At 45.5% G+C, this 25,931-nt stretch overlaps 1 protein-coding gene across 1 annotated transcript in view; it reads left to right on the top strand.

Moving 5' to 3' along the window:
* Positions 1 to 23,075, top strand: part of USP43 (ubiquitin specific peptidase 43) — a 47,823-nt gene extending 24,748 nt beyond the window's left edge. The window contains exons 7-15 of the mRNA XM_068977453.1: positions 1,726 to 1,861; positions 2,276 to 2,387; positions 7,728 to 7,831; positions 8,949 to 9,026; positions 9,830 to 9,956; positions 10,049 to 10,400; positions 12,819 to 12,977; positions 14,658 to 14,822; positions 21,994 to 23,075. Of these exons, the coding sequence (XP_068833554.1) occupies positions 1,726 to 1,861; positions 2,276 to 2,387; positions 7,728 to 7,831; positions 8,949 to 9,026; positions 9,830 to 9,956; positions 10,049 to 10,400; positions 12,819 to 12,977; positions 14,658 to 14,822; positions 21,994 to 23,075 (2,315 nt within the window). The remainder of the gene's footprint in view (positions 1 to 1,725; positions 1,862 to 2,275; positions 2,388 to 7,727; positions 7,832 to 8,948; positions 9,027 to 9,829; positions 9,957 to 10,048; positions 10,401 to 12,818; positions 12,978 to 14,657; positions 14,823 to 21,993) is intronic.
* Positions 23,076 to 25,931: the final 2,856 nt, after the last annotated feature.

A 25,931-nucleotide genomic window follows, 5' to 3' on the forward strand; every position in this document is an offset into this window, starting at 1 on the left:
ATGGGACTTCCCTTGTGACTCAGACAGTAAAGCATCTGCCTACAATGCAGGAGACCTGGGTTTGATCCCTGGGTCAGGAAGATCCTCTGGAGAAGGAAATGGCAACCCACTCCAGTACTCCTGCCTGGAAAATCCCATGGATGGAGGAGCCTGGTAGGCTACAGTTCATAGGGTCGCAAAGAGTCAGACACAACTGAGCAACTCACTTTCATTCAGAATGGGTGCTGGAGTAATCTTTGTCTTCAGGAGTCTCATGGTTCAAGGTCAATGCTTGAAGTAAAACTGTTATAGCAACCTAGATGTGCATCAACAGATGAATGGATAAAGAAGTTGTGATATACATACACAATGGAATATTACTCAGCCATAAAAAGGAACACATTTGAGTCAGTTCTAATGAGGTGGATGAACATAAAACCTATTATACAGAGTGAAGTAAGTCAGAAAGAGAAAGATAAATATCATATTCTAATGCATATATACATAATCTAGAAAAATGGTACGGAAGAATTTATTTACAGGGCAACAGTGAAGAAACAGACATAGAGAATAGACTTGTGGGCATGGGGAGAGGGGAGGAGAGAGTGAGATATATGGACAGGGTAATATGAAAACATACATTACCATATGTAAAATAAATAGTCAACGGGAATTTGCTGTATGGCTCAGGAAGCTGAAACAGGGGCTCTGTATCAACCTAGAGGGGTGGGATGGGGAAGGAGATGGGAGGGAGGTCCAGAAGGGAGGAGATATATTTATATATGGCTGATTCATGTTGAGTTGAAGTTTGACAGAAAATAACAAAATTCTGTAAAGCAATTATCCTTCAATAAAAAATAAATTAATAAAAAAAACCTTATAAACTGGAGTAGTAGATGGTCAAATAGGTTATTAAATGACATTTTGTTAACAGTCTCACTTCCCTATGTTTACTTTTCCTAAACTTTGGATAGGCAAAGATGGTCAGTTTCTGACAGCCTTTCATTGTAGGTCAGTATACGTTTTGGTCCAATTAACCAGTCAAGAAGATTCATATTAGAGCACCTTGTGCCAGTGTTACCATGTACCGCAGATACCTTCTCTGCCCCAGGCTGTATCCTTGGCCAGCCTAGGTGGCAGACTGGCTGTGGGAACCAAGTATCTGCAGTCACTCTGAGTCACTGGAGAGACTCTGGGTGTGGAACCTGGAATAAAACATTGATAGGCCCTGATTATGTGGTAACTCAGTGAAAGAAGCCCTCGTTTCAAATTTAATCACGGGTCACACATCTGTGCCTTAAAAGTAAAATTTCAGAGCTGAATGGAAATTGAGGATGGTCCAATTCTTCTGCTTTCTCAATGACAGAGATTTTTGCATTCCCTCTGTTCTTCTTATGTTGGCTTTCTAAGAGAGCAGAAACCCTACAGCTCTCTGACCAAAGCATACAAGCAACCAAAATCATTTTGGTGTATTTTTCAGATTGGCTTTGAAAAGTGTTGATTAAAATCTCTATATTTTAAAGGTGGCTGAACACAGCAGCAAGTTCACTACCGTGTAGATCCTCTTCTTGCACCAGGTGTCCAGTGGCACACGTGCCATGAACTTTAATATTGCTTTCCCTGAAGCCCTCCAGCATCTCCCATGGGTGGTTAATAGATGCTCAAAGAGAAGAGGGGCTAAAAGCCAGCATTCTGACCCAGCACAGTAGCTCCTTTAAGAACACAAATGTAATTCTTGATCTTCAGCTCGTCCGTCTGGTCTACTGGTCTCCCCGCGCTTGGCAGCCCGTGAGGGTCAGCGATTATCCCTGCCCATCCACAATGAGACCACGGTGCTAATCCTCTTCTGTAATTTGGTGGGCTCGGGGCAGCAGGCCAGCAGGTATGTTTAACTTTGTCTTTTTTTCACATGATTTCTGCAGTGTGTCAACATGTACTTGGAATTTGGGCTGGAATAATTCTAATTTGAAAAAGATTAAATATCTATTCTCAAGGTTGATCCACAGGGAGTAGGGTTAAGGTGCTTGCTGATCAAGAAGATCAGAAGTGATGGCCCTCAGCAGATGGCTAACACCATCCGTAACAATTAAGTATCAGAGGTTTTTCTGTTGGCTTTAGGAACAATGATAACTGCTCTCATCACTGTTTTTAAGTTGTTTTTTTTTTTTAATTGGCTGTGGTGCATGGTATATGGGATCCAATTGAGTGAAGCCAATGAGTAGAGTCAACACTGTTGACTCTTGGGTATTGTTGGTTTTTGTTTTGCTGAAATAACCTCTTGTACTTGGATTTCCAGGTTTGGGCCTCCTTTCTTGGTAAGGGAAGACAGAGCCATCTCATGGATCCAGCTCCAGCAGTGCATTCTCAGCAAAGTCCGATACCTCATGAAGAGTGAGGTCCCCATACAGGTCAGTGTGTGTGTGTGTGTGTGGGGGGGGGGAGGGTAGGAATTTAGGGGTAGCTCAAGAGAGACAAGAATTTGGCATCAATGATAGCATTCACATTGTCATATCAAACAACTTTAATTTTTATGCAAGAAAAATCACCATTTTATGACCTGTGCCGTTCCTCTTTGTCATATTAACAAAGACCTTTCATAGATGGAGCTTTTGCTTGTTAAATCTTTTGAAACACCATTGGGTCCTTCCCTGGTGATTCAGTGTCTAAGAGTCCGTTCTCCCAATGCAGGGGGCAACAGGTTCTATCCCTGGTCAGGGAACTAGAGCCTACATGCCACAACTAATTGTTACCATGCTGGAGCTGAAGATCTAGCATTCCGCAACCAGGAGAAAAGATCCCAGAGTTGAGACCCAGTGCAGCCAAACAAATAAATATTTTTTTAGAAAAACTGGAAGAAAGAGGAATTTACATCATTCGTTTGTGGCTTCCCATAGTTATTCCTGGAGAGAAACTTATTGTAAAAAACTGTAATGTAGACATTTGAACCAAAAGTTTCAGTGGATTTGCGTCCTGTTGCTCTCCACCAAAAACTATCATAGCATTGTTAATCGGCTATACTCCAACGTAAAAAAAGAAATGAAAAAACAGTTTTAAGGGACTTGAAGTATTACTTCTGTGGAAAACTAAAATTGATGTTTATGTCCAAATATGAGAATGTAGATATTCAAATAATTTTGTCCAATTTTTGAAAACACATGAAAAACTCCAAGAAGGAACACCTTTATGCCTTGCTCGTTTATTGATTCTCAGACTGGTTCAGTTCAGTTCAGTCGCTCAGTCATGTCCAACTCTTTGTGACCCCATGGACTGCAGCACGCCAGGCTTCCCTGTCCATCACCAACTCCTGGAGCTTACTCAAACTCATGTCCAAAGAGTCAGTGATGCCATCCACCCTTCTCATCCTCTGTCATCCCCTTCTCCTGCCTTCAATCTTTTGCAGCATCAGGGTCTTTTCCAATGAATTGGTTCTTTGCATCAGGTGGCCAAAGTATTGGAGTTACAGCTTCAGCAGCAGTCCTTCCAATGAATATTTAGGACTGATTTCCTTTAGGATTGACTAGTTGGATCTCCTTGCAGTCCAGGGGACTCTCAAGAGTCTTCTCCAACACCACAGTTCAAAAACATCAATTCTTTGGCACTCAGCTTTCTTTATAGTCCAACTCACATTCATACATGACTACTGAAAAGGCCATAGCTTTGACTAGATGGACCTTTGTTGGCAAAGTAATGTCTCTGCTTTTTAATATGCTCTCTTGGTTGGTCATAGCTTTTCTTCCAAGGAGCAAGAGTCTTTTAATTTCATGGCTGCAGTCACCATCTGCAGTGATTTTGGAGCCCCCAAAATAAAGTCTGTTACTGTTTCCACTGTTTCCCTATCTATTTGCCATGAAGTAATGGGACTGGATGTCATGATCTTTTTCTGAATGTTGAGCTTTAAGCCAACTTTTTCATCCTCTTTCACTTTCATCAAGAAGCTTTTCAGTTCTTCTTCACTTTCTGCCATAAGGGTGGTGTCATCTGCATATCTGAGGTCATTGATATTTCTCCTAGCAATATTGATTCCAGCTTGTGCTTTATTCAGCCCGTCATTTTGCATGATGTACTCTGCATATAAATTAAATAAGCAGAGTGACAATATACAGCTTTGATGTACTCCTTTCCCGATTTGGAACCAGTCTATTGTTCCATGTCCAGTTCTAACTGTTGCTTCTTGACCTGCATACACATTTCTCAGGAGGCAGGTCAGGTGGTCTCATATTCACATCTCTTACAGAATTTTCCACAGTTTGTTGTGATCCACAGAGTTAAAGGCTTTGGCTTAGTCAATAAAACAGAAGTAGATGTTTTTCTGAAACTGTCTTGTTTTTTCAATGATCCAACAGATGTTGGCAATTTGATCTCTGGTTCCTCTGCCTTTTCTAAACCCAGCTTGAACATCTGGAAGTTCACAGTTCACGTACAGTTGAAGACTGGCTTAGAGAATTTTGAGCATTACTTTGCTAGTGTGTGAGATGAGTACAATTATGTGGTAGTTTGAATATTCTTTGGCATTGCCTTTCTTTGGGATTGGAGTGAAAGTTGACCTTTTCCAGTCCTGTGGCCACTGCTGAATTTTCCAAATTTGCTGACATATTGAGTGTAGCACTTTCACAGCATCATCTTTTAGGATTTGAAATAGCTCAACTGGAATTCCATCACCTCCACTAGCTTTGTTCGTAGTGATGCTTCCTAAGGCCCACTTGACTTCACATTCCAGGATGTCTGGCTGTAGGTGAGTGATCACACCATCATGGTTATCTGGGACCTGCAGATCTTTTTTTTTTTTTTTAATATAGTTCTTCTGTGTATTATTGCTACCACTTCTTAATATTGCTTCTGTTAGGTCCATACCATTTCTGTCCTTCATTGTGCCCATCTTTGCATAAAGTGTTCCCTTGGTATCTCTAATTTTCTCGAAGAGATCTCTAGTCTTTTCCATTCTATTGTTTTCCTCTATTTCTTTGCATTGATCACTGAGGAAGGCTTATTATCTCTCCTTGCTATTCTTTGGAACTCTGCATTCAAATGGGTATATCTGTCCTTTTCTCCTTTGCCTTTCACTTCTCTTCTTTTCTCAGCTATTTGTAAGGCCTCCTCAGACAACCATTTTGCCTTTTTGCATTTCTTTTTCTTGGGGATGGTCTTGATCCCTGCCTCTTGTACAGTGTCACGAAACTCCATCCATAGTTCTTCAGGCACTCTGTCTGTCAGATCCAATCCCTTGAATCTATTTGTCACTTCTACTGTATAATTGTAAAGGATTTGATTTAGGTCATACCTGAATGGTCTAGTGGTTTTCCCTACTTTGTTCAATTTAAGTCTGAATTTGGCAATAAGGAGCTCATGATCTGAGCCACAGTCTGCTCCAGGTCTTGTTTTTGCTGACTGTATAGAGCTTTTCCATCTTTGGCTGCAAAGAATATAATCAATCTGATTTCTGTATTGACCATCTGGTGATGTCCATGTGTAGAGTCTTGTAGTTTCCAAATAAAAGCAACAAATTTTAAAACCGTTTCTTATTTTTCGGGCGTGCCATGGGGTATGTGGTATCTTCATTCCCCAACCATGGATAGAACTCCCACCCCCTGCATTAGAAACACAAAGTCTTAACCACTGGACCATGAGGGAATTCCCTAAAACCATTCCTTTTAGCCCCGATAGTATCAGAAGTTGTTCTGATGGCTGCTTGGCACAGAAGACTTTTAACATTTTTAGGGACAGGTCAGTAGCCTCAGAATTTCGTTTTCCCCCAATTATTCTCTAAGTACGAACTTCCCATTTGGAGGATGTCCCAAACATTTCAAAGGGATTTCTTCATAACTATTCATAATTCATGTGCTTTCCTGCCCAGGGAAAACCATACATTTGACTCAGGATTTACCCCAAATATCAGTTTGTTAATGACCTTTTCTACCTTTGTACCAAATCTTTATCTCCAAAGGATTTTTGTTCCATGAACTGTCCGGCAGATCTGCCCAAATTAGAAACTCGAATTTCTCCCTAAGTAGGTCAGAATATCTAGTAATAGCTTTGGCCTTCCCCAAACGCTGTGCTCTTTGCTATTGAAAGTGGACAGAACTGCATTCATGCAAACACTGAACTCAGCTGTTCTTAGTCTCCCCCTGGTCTCCCATGTACTTTTGCCTCTGCACCTCTACAGCCATTTCAGTTTTAGAAACCAATCAAACAGTCAGTGGGGCCTGCAAAATTCTGATGCAGGCAACCCCTGACTTTATCTTTTTAAAACATTGTGGTAAAATGCATGTAACATTAATTTTAACCATTCACAAGTGTGCATTAATTGTATTCCTCATGATGCATAGCTGTCACCACTATACCCTCTGCATTTTTCATCATACCCACAAAAACTATACCTATTAAATAACAACTCCCTGTTCCCCCAGCACCTAGCCTGTGGCACCCTCCATGCTACTTTCTGTCTTTATGAATTTGACCACTCTGGGTATCTCATATAAACAGAACTATACAATATTTGCCCTTCTGTGTCTGGTTTATTTCACTAAGCAAAATGTTTTCAGGGTCCATTCATGTTGCAGCATGCATTGAATTTACTTGTTAAGGCTGAGTAATATTCCATTGTGTGTGTCTTTGAGACTCTATGGACTGTATAGTCCATGGAGTTCTCCAGCCCAGAATAATGGAGTGCGTAGCCCTTCCCTTCTCCAGGGGATCTTTCCAAGGCAGGGATTGAACCCAGGTCTCCTGCATTACAGGCAGACTCTTTACCAGCTGAACCACTAGGGAAGCCCAAGAATACTGGAGTGGGTAGCCTATCCCTTCTCCAGGGTATCTTTCCAACCCAGGAATCAAACTGAAATCTCCTGCATTGCAGGCGGATTCTTTACCAGCTGAGCTGTCAGGGAATCCCTTGTGTGTAATAACATTTGGTTTATCCATTCATATGTTGATGGATTTTTGGGTTACTTCTACTGGTTGACTATTGCAAATAACGCTGTTTAAGGTTCACTTGGCTTCCCTGGTGGCTCAGATGGTAAAGAATCTGCCTGCATTGTGGGAGACCTGGGTTTGATCCTTGGGTTGGGAAGATCCCCTGGAGAAGGGAAAGGCCAAACACTCCAGTATTCTGGCCTGGAGAATTCCATGGGGTTCAATGGAGAATTCCATGGGGTTGCAAAGAGTTGGATATGACTGAGCAACTTTCACTTTCAAGGTTCACTTCAGTTCAGAAAAGTTAGAATATGAAAAAAATGTACATCTTAGAATAAAAACGTGACATTTCTTTTGTGTGGCTTATTTCAATGTATACAAATACTTAACATTTGATAAGTAAAATGTACCCTAGCTTGCTTTTAGATAATTGCCTCACTTTGGTTATCTGATGACGATTATAATCATCTTGATAAATTAAATTGCCTATTAATAATTGATGAACAGAATTGGTTTAATTTCCCATTTATTGTGACAACATTTGCTTCAATTAACCATTTGTTATTTTATTTTTTAAAATGTTATTTTAAATCACTGTGTTCACTGTTTCAGAAAATTTAATGTTGCATGGTGTTAGATTACTATGTTAAAAGGTATAGGGTGTATCTTCTAAAAAAACTAAATCCTTTACATCTCCAGGTTTAGAAAACAATTATTAAGAACATATTCAAAATACCCTATAATCAGAAAGTTGCATTTTTTGAGTAACTTCTTTACACATAACCATCTGATTCACACCAACATGCACATTGACCTGCTTCCTGTTCTTGGCTTGGCAGAACCTGGGGTCACTGTTCTCCATCCGGGTCGTGGGACTCTCCCTGGCCTGCAGCTACTTGTCCCCACAGGACAGTCGGCCCCTCTGTCACTGGGCCGTTGACAGGTAAGGGGATGTTCCAGACATGATAAGAGAATGAATTCATTCTTGTCTGACTAGACTCCTTTAAGGCTGTGTATCAGTAAAACTGATGACAATCTTAGTTGCTCTTGGTCTTCAGCACTAGTGACTGGGTTAGGTCCTTGTATACATTCTGTGCTTCCAGTCCTTATGTCTAAGCAGGACTGATGGCCACTTCAGAGATGGAGGGGACCCTGGGGTTCCCACGGCTAGTTAAGGATTGTATACCTTCCATGAACTCAAACCCTGGGTTTTTGTTTTTTGTGTTTTTTTTTTTTGATAGTTTCAATTTTATTTTATTTGTTATTTTTATTTTTTGGCCATGCTATATGGCATGCAGGACCTTAGTTGCCTGACTAGGGATGTAACCCCATGCCCTCTGCATTGGAAGTACAGAGTCTTAACCATGGACCCCCAGGGAAGTCCCTCAAAACCTGTTTTTGAATCATCTTGGTGACAGCTGGAGGCTCATGTGACATCTCCACTTTTTTCTTGCAATACATTCAAAACCTTCTTTTAAGGGGCAACCCTCCCGTTGCTTGTCTATATGCATCTTGTTGATTTCACGTCTTCCACTTTTTCTGCATTAAGGCCAGCCAATCTCTTCTGAAATGGGCTGAGTGCAAGCAGCTGGAAAGAGCAATGGGCCAATGAGATTTTCTGGGTCTGGGGGGCTCTGGAAGGGGAAGACCTTTTAGGTCGTGGAGGTGGGCTCGAAGGTGCTCCTTTCACTTCACAGTGGAGGAAAACCCAGCAGCTCATTTTGGGCATCATCAGAATTGGGTGTGTGTGTAGGATGTTCAGACAGAACAGACCTGTTGACATTGAGCAGGTGGCTGGGGCTGCAGTGGGAGCACTGAGCCATGGCCGGGCAGCCACCAGACCCTCAGGGCTCACCAGCTCCCAGGGCAGGGAGGACAGAGGCTTCAGGGTAGATAAAGGACCAAACCTTCTGCAGACAGCGCCTCCCCAGGCCCCCAACCTCAGTTTCCATGCAGCTCTGGATGTTTCTGTTGGGAACATCGGTCCTGGTGGTGGGGAGGGTGGGGAGAGTGGGAAGCCTGTCTCCATGTCTTAGATGGGCCCCCTATTCTCTCATCAGGGCTCTGCATCTCAGGAGGCCGGGAGGCCCTCCGCACATCAAACTGGCTGTGGAGTGGGATGTTGATACCAAGGAGCGGTGAGTCCAGCAGAGCCTAGCTCGAGCAGAGGAGACAAAGCCTGTTTGTGCATAAAGGCCTTCCTGTGCCAGCTCCCCTGATGCCACTGTGGGGTGTATGAAGCTTCCCGGATGCCCTATGACCCTTTCCTCCAAGAAGCCCAAGTGGCAATTGTGTGTCTATAAACAACAACAGTAGGCCTAGTACAATGATGTCGGTGGGTGGTGGCCGTGGAGGTCAGGGTCACAGTTGTAAATGGTGACGTGACACTTATCCACTCTCCCTGGCCAGTCACTGCTCTGAGCACTTTCCATCTGTGCAGGATATTTCATGCATCACGTTCTGTAAGGTAGGGCCGATTTGAATCCACGTTGTCAGATGAGGAAACCAAGGCACAGAGAGATTAAACGGTTGCTCAGTGTCACACAGCCCGTGGCTGGCAGCGGTGGACTTTGGACTCAGGCCGTCGGGCTCAAGTGCACACTCTGAGTCACTCAGTGTGACTGCTTTAACCCTGAGGGCATCTTCCAACGTTGGGAAAGGACACTGTTCGGCCTGGTGAGGGTTTATTAATCTCAACTAGGTGCCAGGTCGTGTATCACATGAAACAAAGATGCGTAAGCCAACGGCTTGGTCCTTCTCAGGGCTGATGGGGGAGGCTGAGAATTCCAGTAAGAGAGTGGACGCTCCGGGAGCCCAAGGAAGGGAGCCTTTGACTCCACAGCAGATGCTTTGCACCCCGTTAGCTGGGAGTAGAGACTCCCCAGTTGGGGGGGGTGTGGGGAGGTGAGACACCCACACGGCCTCTCTGCTCCCCCTGCAGCCTGTTTGGGAGCCCCCAGGAGGAGCGGGTGCAGGATGCGGACAGCGTGAGGCGGCAGCAGCAGGCCCACCAGCAGCACAGCTGCACCCTGGACGAGTGTTTCCAGTTCTACACCAAGGAGGAACAGGTCCCGCCCTGGGGGTCTGCGCCTCGGCTGGACGCGGGGGTGCCAGGGCCCATCAGTGGGTGGGCTCACGGTCCTGGTGGCTTCCCTTCCAGCTGGCCCAGGACGATGCGTGGCGGTGCCCCCACTGCCAGGCCCTGCAGCAGGGGGTGGTGAAGCTGAGCCTCTGGACCCTGCCCGACATCCTTATCATCCACCTCAAGCGCTTCTGCCAGGTGGGCGAGAGGAGGAACAAGCTCTCCACGCTGGTGAAGTTCCCGCTCGCCGGGCTCGACATGGCTCCCCACGTGGCCCAGAGGAGCACCAGCCCCAAGGCCATGGCGGGCGCCTGGCCTCCTTCCTGGAAGCAGCCAGCCTGCCTGCCCACCAGCTACCCGCCAGACTTCCTGTACGACCTCTACGCCGTCTGCAACCACCACGGCAGTTTGCAAGGTGGGCATTACACAGGTGAGCCTGCCTCGCGGCCCGCGGCTACTGCTGCTATGGCCACATTCGTGGCTGTGGCCTGGGCCTCCAGATATCCTGGGAAGGGACACCCATGAGATGCCAAGCTCACTCGGGCACTCAGCACCAGCTGACCCCTCACCTGCTGCATGCCTGGAACCTGCCAGAGGGTAGGGGGTGCTAGTCCAAGCATGGGGCAGGGTTAGGAGGGTGGTTGGGATAGAAAGTTAGTTACAGCCCGAGTTTTCACCATATCAGGTGAAACCCAAAGAGTGACATTTGTCCTCATCTGTGATTCAGCCCAAAGACTCCCACTTAGTGATTTGGTATTTATTTCTATGGGGTACATTCAATTGTAACTGCCTCCTAGGGACTTGAAGTGAATGAAGGATGGAAAGACAGAAACAAAGAGCTTGGCAGCTCGCTCAGTTCATAATTGCATACCTTTGTCTGTTCTCTGCTAATATAAATTAGGTCATTTCTGGAAAAAAATTCTTGGAAATATTTTGTTTTTTGAAAAGTGTGCTATTGCTCGTGTACTCACGAACCTGCAATTTGAAAGATACTGGACCGTATAAACAACCAGGATCATCACTCATTTGTTCATTGAGCAAATATTTACGAAGTCCCCATTCTATGCCAAACCCTGGGCTAGGTGCTGGAGCCTAAGTGATGAACAAGATAAATAGGAGTCCTGCCCTCATGGGACTAATTTCAGACACAGAAATTAAAAAGGTGCTTGTCCCTTTAACACTTTCACTACTCGGTGTCATGAAAAGGTGATTGGTTGCAGTGTCTGACATACAGATAAGGGCTGCCTGAGCATGTTACCTTTAGGGAAGAAGATGTGGAACTAGCTGTTTGACTAATGGTAGGAAAGCATTATGGGCAGCACTCTAGCATGTGCAAAGGTCCAGGGGCAGAGTCTGGGTGGTTGAGAATTGATGAAATCACACTGTGACTGAAGGGGGAAGTAAGTCAAGATGGGGCTGGATCTCAAGACCCTGGAGGCCATGGGAAAGAGATTGCATTTTTCCAAACCATGGTGGGAAGCCATTAAAAGGTTTTCGGCAGAGGAATAAAGACATAATCGAGTTCACAAAGTGAGGTCTGAGCTCGAGCAGAGAATTGGGTGGAACAAGAATATAAGCTGGAATTGCAATTAGGAGGTTGTTTCTGGGCCTCAAGTGGGAGATGGTGTTGCCTGGGACTTCAGTGATGATAGGGTATTCAAGACACATTTGAGAAAGAGAATTGGTCAGACTGGCTTTTGGACTCAGCATGGGATGGAAGAGAGGCAGGAGCAAAGATGAACTTCTCTTGCCTGGCTTGAGCCAGTGCAAGTCAGTCAACTGTGCTTCCACAGCAGGGGACGTGGGTTCAATCCCTGGTTAGGGAACTAGGATCCCACATGCCATAAGTTTCAGCCAAAAAAAAAAAAAAAAAGCCAGCCAAGTGTGGCTCATGGGCCAAATCCAGTCTGGCACCTGTATTCGTTCGGTTCATGAGTTAAAAATGGCTTTTACATTTTAAAAGGGGGTAAAAAAGCAAAACAAAAAAAAACAAACCAAATAACAGCAAGAATATATGACAGAGACCGTAGGTGGCCAAAGGTGACCTGCACCAAATGGGCTATTTGGCCCATTACAGAAAAAAGCTGGCTTTTACTCCTGAATTAGTATGTTATGGTACCATTTACTGAGATGTGGCGGGAAAGGAGAGAAATATTTCTTGTATTTGTTTGGAAGGTGGTGAGAGTCTTATCTATAATCATTTTCTTAGATATTTGACTACAGTTCTTAGGTGGGAAGGAAGTGTATTATAATCCCAACAGCATATTGTCCTTGTGTACTGAATCAGAGATGTGCATTTTGAAGCTTCTCAAAAGAACCAGAATGACCTTTTAGCATTGTTACCTTACGTTAGCATTACGAAAGTATTAGTTGCTCAGTCACATCTGACTCTTTAGCGACCCCACTGACTGTCGCCCACCAGGCTCCTCTGTCCGTGGGATTTCCCAGGCAAGAATACTGAAATGAGTAGCCATTCCCTTCTTCAGGGGATCTTCCCGACCCAGGGATCAGACTTGGGTCTCATGCATTGCAGGAAGATCCTTTACCGTCTGAGCCACCAGGGAAGCCCCATAAGGAACTCAGGACATGCTTTTATTAGAAATTTTGCCTGAACAATCTCTACAGTGTAAGGATTCACCTTGTGTAGTAACAACTCACTTTATCAGTGAGCATCTGGATGTATAACTGGTTGATCCTTTCTGATTCCACAAAATTCCTTTCTGGCTAAAAATGAACCGACGTTTCTCATTCTATGACAAATATCTGTTTTTCAGCCATGCCAGTGGGAAATCTCTTCCTGCTTTGGGGGGCTCCAATTAATGGGGACTTGGGGTTTGGACCTTCGCAGCCTACTGTCGGAACTCTCTGGACGGTCAGTGGTACAGTTACGATGACAGCACAGTGGAGCCACTTCTAGAAGACGAGGTCAGTACACGAGGGGCTTACATCTTGTTTTATCAGAAGAGGAACAGCATCCCTCCGTGGTCGGCCAGCAGCTCCATGAGAGGTAGGTACTGCCGTTCCTCCTGGGAGAGGGGGGTACTGAACAAAGGTAAGATGCTCAGTCACATCAAGGACCAGGATAGGTCTGGCAAGGGTCTGAAGGAGGAAGCTTTGCTTCCCTGGCAGCTCAGCTGGTAAAGGGTCTGCCTGCAATGCAGGAGACCCCGGTTTGATTCCTGGGTCAGGAAGATCCGCTGGAGAAGGGATAGGCTACCCACTCCAGTATTCTTGGGCTTCTCTGGTGGTTCAGCTGGCCTGCAATGTGAGAGACCTGGGTTCGATCCCTGGGTTGGGAAGATCCACTGGAGAAGGGATAGGCTACCCACTCTGGTATTCTGACTTGGAGAATTCCACAGACTGTATGGGGAGTCCATGACTCAGTCATGATTGAGCGACTTTTACTTTCACTTTCCAGAGCATGTACAGCCCTACAGAACTGTGTCCCGTTTGTAAGGATGTGGGTGGAACACACTGAGATCCAAGAATGGGAAAAGGAATAACATTTTGTACCTGTGACAGGTGACTCTTGGGAGCGTGGCATTCTATATTTTCTCTCTTGCTCATATGAGCCTGATCTTAATTAGCTCATTATTGACTGAGGGATTTTTGCAGAAACTATTGCTTTGGCCACCGATTTTTATTTTGGTCAGCCAAAAGTTAGTTCTGCTATTTCATTAACACTTTGCGGTTATGATGTTCAATTGTTACATCTGACACAACTGTAGTTTTCTGATTTTCATAAAATTTTGTCTTTTGTTCTCTCTTCTGTAGAAGCAAAGGAGCCTTCTTTAGCACCATGGGTTTCATTTTCACTTTCCATCTTTTGTTGGCCTAATAATTACGTTGTTGGAATCAGAACTATATTCTGAAGAACTGTCATCTTCAAAGACACTAGTATATATGTCATTTGGACAATCAGCATAAAATTTACTGAAAAATTCTTTTTCACTCAAAATTTTGCAATGTGTTATTTTTGAACATTTTAAGTGTAGACTACACACAAGGTTAAAAACCTAAGGGAGGAAAATGTGAATGATAATGACATTTATACGTTGCATAATAAACCCTTGATCAATTTTAAGCTCTAACACCTTCTCAGGGTGATGTTAATTGTACCGCTCTCTACAAACGTGTTGATGTGTCGCCGGTCAGTAATGTTCAGGTAACAAAAGACACATTAATACATCTCAGGTCAATAATGTGTTACGCTTGTGTAGTATAACCCTGCATTAGTCCTATTAGAAAGGGAGAGGCAGTTGTAAGGGATGTGGGTCCTCAATAGGAAATAATTGCTTAACCCAACTTGAGAGCTATGTTTATTAAAGAAGAAAGTGAAAGTGTAGTCGCTCAGTCATGCCCGACTCTTTGCGACCCCATGGACAGTAGCCCTACAGTCTCTAGGCCAGAATCCTGGAGTGGGTTGCCATGCCCTTCTACAGGGGATCTTCCTGACCCAGGGATCGAACCTGGGTCTCCCACGTTGCAGGCAGATTCTTTACCTTCTGAGCCACCAGGGAAGCTATGGTTGATCAATTACAGGGTCTCCTCTAGCAATTCACTTTCGTTTCTGTAGCTCCATTCTGGTTCTGTAGTTCCGGGCTCGGGGATGGGAATCTGGCGGTGAGAAGTGTTCTGGGGGCCCCGAAGGATGGTCCAGCCTACCTGCTCTGTGTTCTCTCTGCAGGTTCCACCAGCTCCTCCTTGTCTGACCACTGGCTCCTCCGGCTCGGGAGCAGTAACGGCAGTACAAGGGGCAGCCTGTTGTCCTGGAGCTCTGCCCCTGGCCCTGCACGGCCCCGGCTGCCCGAGTCTGCCTTCTGCACCAACAGCCTGCCCAGGCAGGAGAAGGGTATGTTCCATCATATTGGTTAAATTTGCTGATCTTATTTTTATTTTATGTTCTTTTTTTAGAATATTTGTCTATTTATTTGGCTGTGCTGGGTCTTGGCTGGGGCAGCATTACAGACTTTTAGGTGGGGCATGTGGGATCTAGTTCCCTGATCAGGAATGGAATCTGGGCCCTCTGCATTGGGAGCGCAGGTCTTAGCCCCTGGACCACCAGGGAAGTCCCAGTGCATTATATTCTGACTTACTCTATCTGGGCATTTCTTTTCTCTTCACATTTTTTATCTGTGCACATTTTTTATGACTGCACATTTTAGGGTAGTGTCTGTTGAACAAAAAACAAAAGGCATTCTTTCCCAAGCTTGTCCATTCCTCATTAGCATGAGCCTCTGACAAGCTCATAAATTCACCCCAGGTCTGTTTAGAGGTTTAGGACCTTGGGCCATTTCTCAGTTTTCCCAAGGAAAAATGTGTTTCATATCACTTAAGGAGGCAACTTCGAGAGACAGCCAACTTTCCAACATAGTACTCAGACAGGGGTCAGGCATAGCTCTAGAAAATTCCCCAGAGAGACAGAGAGGGGTGGGGTGGAAGGAGGAATAGTATTGGAGAGTCACTGACCTCCACACCCTTGCAGGCATGTTATGTATCTCATCTCCTCATCCAGCTCTCTGGGAGAAGTGAGATGATCGCCCTTTTACAAAAGAGAAAGCTGAACCTCAGACATAGCCAGTCACAAGCTCAGCTGCAGAGAACTGGGCTGCAGGAAGACCTGCTCCTTCTGGCTGCCAGAATCCTGACTTTGTGGCTCTTAGGTGTAAATTCCAAATTCAAGTTTCAATTTAGGACACGGGTCAGAGCCTTGCTTCAAAAGGAGTGTTCCCTCTTGGAGTTTGAATATAATGGTGATAGATTTGGAACCTGTTTGAGAAGCCCTGAGATGGTTGAATATCCATCCTTATTTTCTCGTGAGTACTAAGCCTGGGCAAGATCAAAATCCAGCCCATAGGTTTTCAACAGTGGTTGGGCTTCCCTGGTGGGTCAGATGGTAAAGAATTTGCCTGCAATGCAGGAGATTCAGGTTCAGTCCCTGGGTCAGGAAGATCCCTTAGAAGGGAATGGCAACCCACTCCAGTTTTCTTGCTTAGAGAATTCCATGGGTAGAGGAGCTTGGTAGGCTACAGTCTATGGGATTGCAAAGAGTCAGACACGACTGAGGGACTAACACTTTCACTTAATACCACCTCCTATCCCTATGGGTATGTGGGAGAATTTTTTTTACTGTCAAAATGAGTAGAGGGGACAACTGGCATTTAGTCCCCAGGAGGCAAGGATGCTAAATGTCTTGCAGTGCTCAGGGATGGTTCCACGCAGCACAGACTTGTCTTTCCCAAGTGCCAGCAGTTCCCCTGCAGAGAAACACTGATAGCTTGGCAGTTTGATCCTTCCAATAGCTCTGGTTATGGGACCTCATAATAATGAAAGCAATTTAAACAAAAATGAACAGATTCAAATTTATGGGAACCACAACTTATATAATTGGGGATGAACGTTAGGAGAGGCTCTGTTAAAAAGAAAAAGACACAGAAATACTTGTGTAATTGTATATAAAAACATGACCATGTGAAAAAATTGCTGAGGTCCTTTCAGAGGAGGGGCCCTAGGACTAAAGCATTTCAGTGTCAATGCTCCTGATGGTGAATTTCCTCTATGGCTTGTATTAAGCCTCAAAGGTTTTACTGTCTCTTTTTCAGTGATTTCCAAATAGTATGTTATTTCAGTTTCGATTTCCTCTTTGATCTTAAGGTTATCAGGGTATTTCAATTGTTTAAGAGTTTTTAGTCACTCTTTTATTCTTGATATCTGATTTTATGGATTGTGATCCAAGAATGTTGTTTTCAAAAACGATTCCCTTTTTGTGATCAAGTCAGTACACGATGATTATTTTGTCAGTGTTATTTGTTATTTGTCAGTGTTCTGTGTACACAATGTACAAAATAATGTACATTGTCTGTTTGAGGAATGTGAGCTTTATATCTTTTTTTTTTTTTTTTGAGCTTTATATCTTAAGTATTAAGTTAGGTGAGTTGATTGTTGTATTCAATTTCACCATGTCCTTTTTAAAAATGGAAGTATGGTTGATTTACAGTGTTGTGTTAGCTTCTGGTGTACAGCAAAGTGATTTCCTGAACCTGCCTGCCAATGCAGGAGACATAAGAGGTATGGATGCGATCCGTGGGTCGGGAAGATCCCCTGGAGGAGGGCAACCCACTCCAGTATTCTTGCCTGAAGAATCCGATGGACAGAGGAGCCTGGCTGGCTACAGTCCGTAGAGGCAAAAAGTTGGACATGACTGAGCGACTTATCATGCACGCATATATAACATATAATTATATATATTTTTCAGATTCTTTTCCCTTGCAGGTTACTGCAAAATATTGCTATCGTTCCCTGTGCTATTCAGTAGGTCCTTGTTGGTTACCTATTTTATATATAGTGAATTTTCATTTGAAAATGTTTTCTATTACTCACTCATTCTTTCTTTCTTATTTTTAGTGATTTGATCACATTGCAATGTGTTCCCTTTTTCTCCTCCTTCACTTGGAAGTGCTGTTCTTTAACATCTTATTGTTACTTCATGCTTCCCAATATTTATAATCAAATGTATTGTCCTGTTATTATACGGATATGAGAAGCCTGCTGTTTCCTGCAAGTCATTCTGTTTCAGCACTGCCTTCCCTCTTTCCCCCATAAGATGGCCTGCATAACACTTCCATGCCATTCTCCCCAGTTGAGAGCTTAGAAATGTTCTCACGCGTTCCTTCCGGTCTGTTTCTGGAGCTCCCCCATGTCATTCCCCAGCTCTTGGATTCTGCTGAGATGGTTTCCTCCTCTGTCCCAGACTGTCATCAGAATTCCTCTTGCTGTCGCTTTCCTGTCCCAGACACGCCAGCTTAGCCTCAGGTGACACATCCTAAGACCCCCTGTTCCCCGGGAGGGTGGATGGGACCTGACTGCAGTGTCTGCTGGGACGCCGCTGTCTGTCTTCTTCTCATCACCCTCTGTCTTGTGGTCATGGTGCTGACTTTTTAGTGTTTGCTCAGAGTTCTTTTTGGGTATGTGTGATATGCTGTCTAACTCTCAGCAGAGCCGCAAATATTTTCTTTCCCCTGAAAGTATATGGTAGCTTGGTGGGGAAGGGCTCTTAGGTTACAGTTGTTTTTCTCTAGGGCATCTGTGGACGTTTTCCCACGGTCTATGAGGCCCCAAGGTTGCAGGTGACAAGTTATTTTTTTTCATGTGACAGTCACTTGTTCTTTCTGGCTGGAAGCTTTGACCTTGAAGTTTAGAAATCCTACCAGAATATGCCTGGGTCTGTGTTCATTCATCAACCCTGTCTGGAACTCGGAATGCTCCTTCTCCAGATGCAGGCTTTTCTTTAAGGAAATGCTCTTTTTGTTTAATTGTTGTCTTGCCTATTTTTCAAATTCCTGTTATTTGCCTCTTGACTCTCCTACATCCGTCCTCAAGTCTCCTAGCTTTGCCCTGCAATTTCTGTCTCTTTGCCATTTTGCTCTGTGGCTTCGAACGCTTCTTTCACAATTACAGTATTTGTGAAGTGTACCAAATGTCATAAATTTCAAGATCACTTCAGGGCACTAATCTGAGTCTTAACAGTGACCCTGAATGCCTTCAGTTCATTTACTGAAATTTAAAACCTGAAAGTCACATATTTCAGTCTCCTGTTTTTCTACACTGGAGTCTCATCGACAGCTTTTGTCTGTTTTCTTTGATGGCTCAAAAGAGCCTGTTCTGATGGTTCTGTTTATTCATATTCTCTGACTGCCAGACCCCCTTTGTTTTCTGCTTAGTCCCTTCAGTTGTGTCTGAGTCTTTGCAACCGCAGGACCGTAGCCTCCCAGGCTCCTCTGTCCGCGGGATTTCCCAGGCACAAATACCAGAGTAGATTACCATGTCCTTCTCCAGCCAGACCCCTTTAAGTGTGCTCTTACTTTCCTGTTTCTGCACATAGAGGCTTCGCTCCGGCCTCTTCGAGTGGCCGGTGGTTCTTGGAGTGGTGGACGGGCCGGTGGCCTTGGCTCCTGAGAGTCTTTATTTACTTCCTCGTTTTTATTTTTGGCTGTGCTGAGCCTTCGTTGCTGCCCCTGAGCTTTCCTCCAGTTGTGGCGATCGGGGGCTACTCTTCATTGCGGTGCTGCGGCTTCTCATTGCTGTGGCTTCTCTTGTTGGGGAGCACTTGGCCCCCCCACTACGCCGCCCACCTTCCCTGAAAGCGAGGTCTTTGGTGAACAGGAAGCACTGGCTCCCAGGGGGTGCTTTCGCGTTTATTTCTCCACCCAGCCAAAGCTCTGGCTCCTTCTCAGATCCAACAAACAGAATGAAATAAAATCCTGATTGGCAAGGTGCTTTCTCACTGCGTCTTGAGAAAGAGGAGCTGGGTGCTTTGTGGACACCTGCGGTTCCGGTGACAGGATGCGGGGTGCCCGCGCCCCTCGACTGGGGGCGGGGGAAGGATGGAGAGCGGGCTCCGCCGCCTGCCAGGGCTGCAGTCGGCTCCTCAGGTTTTGAAAGGCTGAAAGTCACCGCTCGGTGACTCCTAATACAAAGCTTCTCTTTCTGCCCTTCCCTCGGGCTGTGGACCAGAAACAAAACCTTTCCACACATCTCAGCCCCCAGAAATATTTTATTTATTTTTTTCCCTCCAAGGTGTGGGAATTTAATGATGGAACAACAACATCATTCAGGACTGGAATTACAAAGTATTTGGGAGTGATGTTGTGTCCATCGCTGGCTAATCTAAAGTGCTTTAAAGAAAAATAAAAAATACCAAAGATTATCTGTGGAAAACTTGAAAGGCAAGATGTTCAGAACCTTGGAGATGCTATCAGACGCCTCATGGAGTTGACGGACTGTCAGTGCACCTCAGCTGGCTTACCTGCTTGTGCGTCTGGCGGCTGGCAGCTTGGGGACCCCTCGTACCTGCTCCTCTGACCTCCTGAGCACCCCCGCCCCCTGGGCCCTCTTCGTACAGCTCAGAGGTCAGCTTTGGTGGCTGCAGTCCTGCTCGTTTTGGGAGCTGCGGACCGTGCCCTGTGGTGAGAGTGGAGGACTGCGGGCAAGAGGCTGGTGCCCTTGCCCAGGGTGACTGTCCTTGTGCCACGTGGGCTTAGCTGAAGAGTCCTTTCTCAGTGGTGACAGGCACCTCATAAATCAAGGCGTCTTAACGGTACAATGACCAATGACTTTTTAACTTTTAAAAACTGTGTTAAACATACAAAACAGGGACTTCCCTGGTGGTCCAGTGGTTAGGACTCCCGGACTTCACTGTCAGGGTTCCTGGGTTCAATCCCTGGTTGGGAAGCTAAGATCCCACAAACCAGGAACACAAACACACACCCACACATAATAGGCTTTGCCATCTTGACCATCTGTAAGTGTACAGTTCGGTGGTACTAAGTACAATCACATTGCTGTACAGCCACCAAAAACGACCCCCATAACTTTTCTTATCTTGTAAATCTGAAACCCTGAACCTGTTAAACACTAATTCCCTGTTCCCTCCTCCCCCAGCCCCTGGCGGCCACCGTTATACTCTCTGTGTCTCTGCCTTTGGCTGCTCAGCTTCTTAGAGTGTAGTCATACAGTGTGTGTCTTTCCGGTGACTGGCTATTTGGGGGTCCCGTGAGATTCCATATGAATTTTAGGATGAGTGTTTCTGTTTAAAACCTCATGGTTATTTTGATAGGGATTGCACTAAATCCATATATCGCTTTGGGTAATATTGACAATTTTTTTGAAGAGTAAAAAAAAATTCTTTATTGTTCTTATTGCTATTTATTTTTATTTTTTTTGCCATGCCATGAGGCATGTGGGATCTTAGTTCCCAGACCAGGAATTGAATCTGTGCCCCCTTGCCTTGGAAGTGCAGAGTCTTAACCATGGACCACCAGGAAGTCCTGACATTTTAACAATATTCAACCTTCAAATCCATGAACACAAGATCTGTTTGCATTTATTTATGTCATCTTTCATTTCTTTCAGCACTGTTTATCAGTTTTCAGTGTACAAGTCACCCCCTTGCTTAAGTTAGTGCCTACGGTTTTTTTTTTTGACACTGATTGACTATGTCTTCAGGAAGGATACACAGTCTTGGGTGTACGTATGTTCCCTTTAGAAATGTTGAGAGTACAAAAAGAATTGAGAAGAAAATAAAAAACACACAGCACCCCCATGGTTCTTTCGACACCTTGTCATTTTCGTATTTATTTCTCCATACTTCTCTGTATATTTTCATATGTACATATGCACAGACCTATACTCACACCTGAGTGTGTATATATATATATTTGCAAGTTGGATTACTCCTTTTCTAGACTCTGTATCATCCTTAATAGTACATATCAAAAGCACATATCTTTCTGTGTCACAAAACGCACAATGGAGAATCTGGCAATTCTGATAAAATTAAACACATGAGCCTCTTCTTTTTTTTTTTTTTTTTAAGCCTAAGGGAGATTGGTGCATTTGAAAGGTACAAGCACCTAATTTGACCTGAAAAGGCAGGGAGTTTTGCTGAGCATTCTGCTCCATGGCCATATTTAAGATGAACGAAAAGAATCTTAAATCTTAGGCCTGTGGCCTCAGAGACTGAGCTTTCTTGGGAGTCTGCACTGCCTGGCACATAGCTACCTTCGTTGGCCCTGGCTTGCCCTGTGGCTTTAAATATATAAATGGAGCCCATGAAGCAGTGAGTGAAAACACTGATGTTCCCAAGGGCAGGAGCCATAGTCTTGTTCACTGCTATGTCCCCAGCACTCAGGATGGTGCCTGATCATCAGAGGTGCTCGGTCAGTGCTTGTTGGATGTGGCTACTCTTAACTGCTTGGGTGCTAAGTTGCTTCAGTTCTGTCTGACTCGTTTGCAACCCCATGCACTGTAGCCTGCCAGGCTCCTCTGTCCATGGGATTCCCCAGGCAAGAATACTGGAGTGGGTTGCCATGCCCTTCTCCAGGGGATCTTCCCGACCTAGGGATGGAACTCGGGTCTCCCGCATTGCAGGTGGATTCTTTACCATCTGAACCACCAGGGAAGCCCCCACTCTTATTGCAGCTGGAGGGTGGGTCAGGCACTGATGCTCTTGGTGTCTCTTTCAGGAGGCTTGGAGTCCAGGCCTTTGGCACGGGGCATCCAAGGCCGCAGCATCAGCATGAAGGTGCCTACGCCTTCCCGAGCAAAGCAGGGGGCCTTCAAGACCATGCCCCTCCGCTGGTCTTTTGGCCCCAGGGAGAAACCGCTGGGCACATCCGTCGAGCTGGTGGAATACCTGGAGTCCAGACGGAGACCTCGGTCCACGAGCCAGTCCATCGTGCAGCTGCTGACGGGTCCTGCTGGCGGTCACCAGAAGTCACACGCCACCCTCTCTGTGGAGAGTGAAGACAGTAGGCGAACCAGCAACACAGTGCTGGCCACAGCGCCCTGCCCCTCTGGCCATCCTGGCCACTGCGTGGTCCCTGGCAACTCAGATGGCCCGAATGCAGCCAGGAAGCTCAAGGAAAACTCAAGTCAGGACATCAGGCTGCCCAAACAGTTTGACTTGCCCCTCACAGTGATGTCCTCAACAGAAGATGATGGGAGACGAGCCCGGCCTGAGGGCCAAAGGACCACAAGCTGTAAGGGAAGTGGCCTAACTGGGAGCAGTGGCCAAGCACCCTCCCCCAAAGAGGGTCCCAGCGCTGCGACGTTACCTAGAAAGAGTGCAGACAGTCGCTCAAACAGCTCAGGCAAGATGAGGGCTAATGGGGAGAGAAGGGACCCCGAGACAGACAGATTCCCACAAGGGACCCTCACCCTTCTGAGGTCTGTGTTTTGGAAGAAGGAGATCAGGAAGAGGGACAGGCCAGAGGCATCCCCCCAGGTGGCCCCCGTCTCCCTGGTGAGCGGCAGGCGGAGCCCGGCTGTGGATGGGGAGGCCCGAGGCTCGTCTCCATCCCTCAGGATTCGAGAGAGCCTGGCCAGGGGCCCAGCCGGCCACCTGGAAAGAGAGAGGGACGTCCGGTCAGCGCCCAGCTCTCTGCTCCTCCCTCGCAAGACTGGCAGGCCCCCGAGGGCCAGCGCCCTTGGCACATCACAGAGGAGTGTCCCCGGGGAGCAGACATCTTTTGGCACCTTGCCGAAGGTGAAGTACCACACGCTGTCCTTACATCGGAAGAAATCCTTGCCTGAGTCCAGCTTCTGATTGTGTGCTCTAAGGGGATCTGCCATTCTCTCGGCTCTGCACCGAGCACCTGTGGGCAGTTCGTGTTGAGAGTGGGATTGGGGGAAGCCAGTTGTCTTCTCTTGGCCCCCGAAAATTAAAATTTCTGGTCTCTGCATCTGTATTTCCAACACCAAACGTCTGAAAAGACCTTCGTTTGTTGTTAGCTGTTTGTGTGTTTCCAGACCACCAGAGGGTGCTGGTTGGTCAGTATAACCATTTCAGGGCAAGAACTGCTGTTTTAAGTAATTCCAGGGCCTGAGTACTTGTATTAAGGATTGATTAATAAGAATCTTCAGTACTAAATCAAATATTGTCATTAGCTTCTCCTAAACCTTGTTTTTTTAATAATGGACTTAACAGGAAATTCTTTTCCTCCTGATGTTTCTCTGGGATGAAGCATTAAGGATGCCAAAAAAGCAAGTGGTAGCTATACTAAAGCAGGATTCTAGAATGAATGGGAGAGAAATGACTGAGATTTTAGGAGAGTATTTAATATATAACAATTGTATTAAAGTTTTTCAAGGTATTTAAAAAAGAAAACTATTTTGATACTGGGGGAAAAGGAAGTTTTTTTTTTTTAATTAACTGTGAGATCTATGTACAATTTTAATAAAAGTTCATCCATGAAACATGCAAATAGCTCTCTGAATTATTAAAGTTAGGCAAATGCTCTTGTTTCTGCTGCATAAACTTAGCTCATTGCTTCCCCCCCCCCCTCATTTAACCCTTTTTAAAAAAATGAAGTATAATTGGACTTCCCTGGCAGTGCAGTGGTTAAGACCCTGGCTTGACCCCACTGAGATCTGCATGCCACATGGCACGGTCAAAAAAAATAAGTTGATTTCCAGTGTCACATTCATCTCAGGTGTACAGCACAATGATTCAGTTACAGATAGATGGATCCTTTTTCAGATTCTTTCCCCTTACAGGTTATTAAAAATATTGAGTATAGTTCCTTGTTGGTTATCTAAGCTCATTGCTGTTGATATCAGAAAGTCATTGATTGTTTCTGAAAATTTTAAGTACTTTTAATTAAAATCACTTGCTGTTTGCTAAGGAAACAGAAGTCTCCCCAGGTCTCTCCCTAGAGAACATATACGTTCAAGGACCAGAGTCTGAGCCTGTCTTGATGGATCGTCGCCAGGGTCCTTGGACTCCTTAATGATGGAAACTGATGACAGGCCAGAGCAGGAATTCAGGCAAGGCTTTACTGGGGCTTGTGCTGCAGCAGGAGGGAGCGAAGGCAAGCAGCAGGTGCCCTTGTTCCCTCCCTGCGGAGGGCAGCTGGTCTCTAAAATGGGGTGAGGGTGGTTGGGTCTGAGGGGCAGCTTAGATGGTCTGCCCACCCCCTTGGTGGTGCTGTGTGCAGGGATGACGGGCAGGACCCTGCCATTGCTCGCTGCCCCTCAGAAGTGGCAGTTTGATTTTGGCCTTTTTTTTTATCTTCTTGTTTATAATTTGGGCCAACTGCCCATGTGGAGAAGGCAATGGCGACCCACTCCAGTACTCTTGCCTGGAAAATCCCATGGAGGGAGGAGGAGCCTGGTGGGCTGCAGTCCTTGGGGTCATGAAGAGTCGGCCATGACTCAGCGACTTCACTTTCATGCATTGGAGAAGGAAATGGCAACCCACTCCAGTGTTCTTGCCTGGAGAATCCCAGGGACAGGGTAGCCTGGTGGGCTGCCGTCTCTGGGGTCGCACAGAGTTGGACGCGACTGAAGCGGCTTAGCAGCAGCAGCCTATATATGCAGTTGTTTTTAGTCCCCTTATAGTTTCTTTGTATCTGTTCCTCTGGGACATTTGTCCAGGTGCAAGCACTGCAAAGGGTCCCAGGTCCTAGCCTGTCTCAAGGTGACTGTCCTCTGTTTCCTAGAACTTTGCACACTTTTCAGTAGCTGTTTTAACAAATATTGCCTCTCATATGGGGAAGCTGCTAAACCTGACTCTGATACAGAAATCCTTTTCCAGATTCCCCTGTAAGTTTTTAAAAATATTGAGCATAGTTCCTTGTTGGTTATCTAAGCTCATAGATATTGATATCAGCAATGATATCAGACAGAGGGCTTGACAGGTAAGGTGACTGGAGAGTCTCCAACAGTCCATTTTCTAGAAATACCTCCTTTCCATTTAAGACACCCGACTTAAGTCTTTCCTCATACACTTGGCATGACTCATTGGTGTGTCTCTGCTACTGTTCTTTTTCTAAGAAGGAAGAATGAGGTTCTTTTTCTTCACCATAAGAAAGACTGTACTTTGGAAAAACTGGAGTATAATTACAATATTGCATTCGTTTCAGCTGTACAGGAAGTGAATCAGCTGAATGTTTACTTAATGCCCTCCCTCTTGGGCCTCCCTGCCACCGTCCCCTCTACCCCACCCCTCTAGGTCATCACAGAGCACTGAGCTGAGCTCCCTGAGCCACACAGATCATCTATTTTACTGGCTCTTTCACACATGGTAGTGTATGTCAACCCTAATCTCCCAGGTCATCCCACCCTCCCCTGCCCCCGCTGTGTCCATTGTCTACATCTGCCCTCATGAAATAGGTTCATCTGTTCCACGTTTCTAGATGACAATAGCCAGGACGTGGAAGTCAACCTAAATGTCCATCGACACATGAGTGGATAAAGACGATGTGATACACATATTCAATGAAATATTACTCAGGCAGAAGAATGGACGAAACTGGCTCATTTGTGGAGACCATGTACTTTGGAGCACCACTTCCAAGACAGAACTGAGATGACAGAGGAAATGAGCAGGGGGTTTTCTTCAAGTCTTAATCCACGTGCTCTCAGGTGATGGGGAAGACACACTTGTCCTCCCGGGTTCCGG

Source organism: Capricornis sumatraensis, chromosome 8 (assembly GCF_032405125.1).
Source record: "Capricornis sumatraensis isolate serow.1 chromosome 8, serow.2, whole genome shotgun sequence".
NCBI classification, from domain to species: Eukaryota; Metazoa; Chordata; class Mammalia; order Artiodactyla; family Bovidae; genus Capricornis; species Capricornis sumatraensis.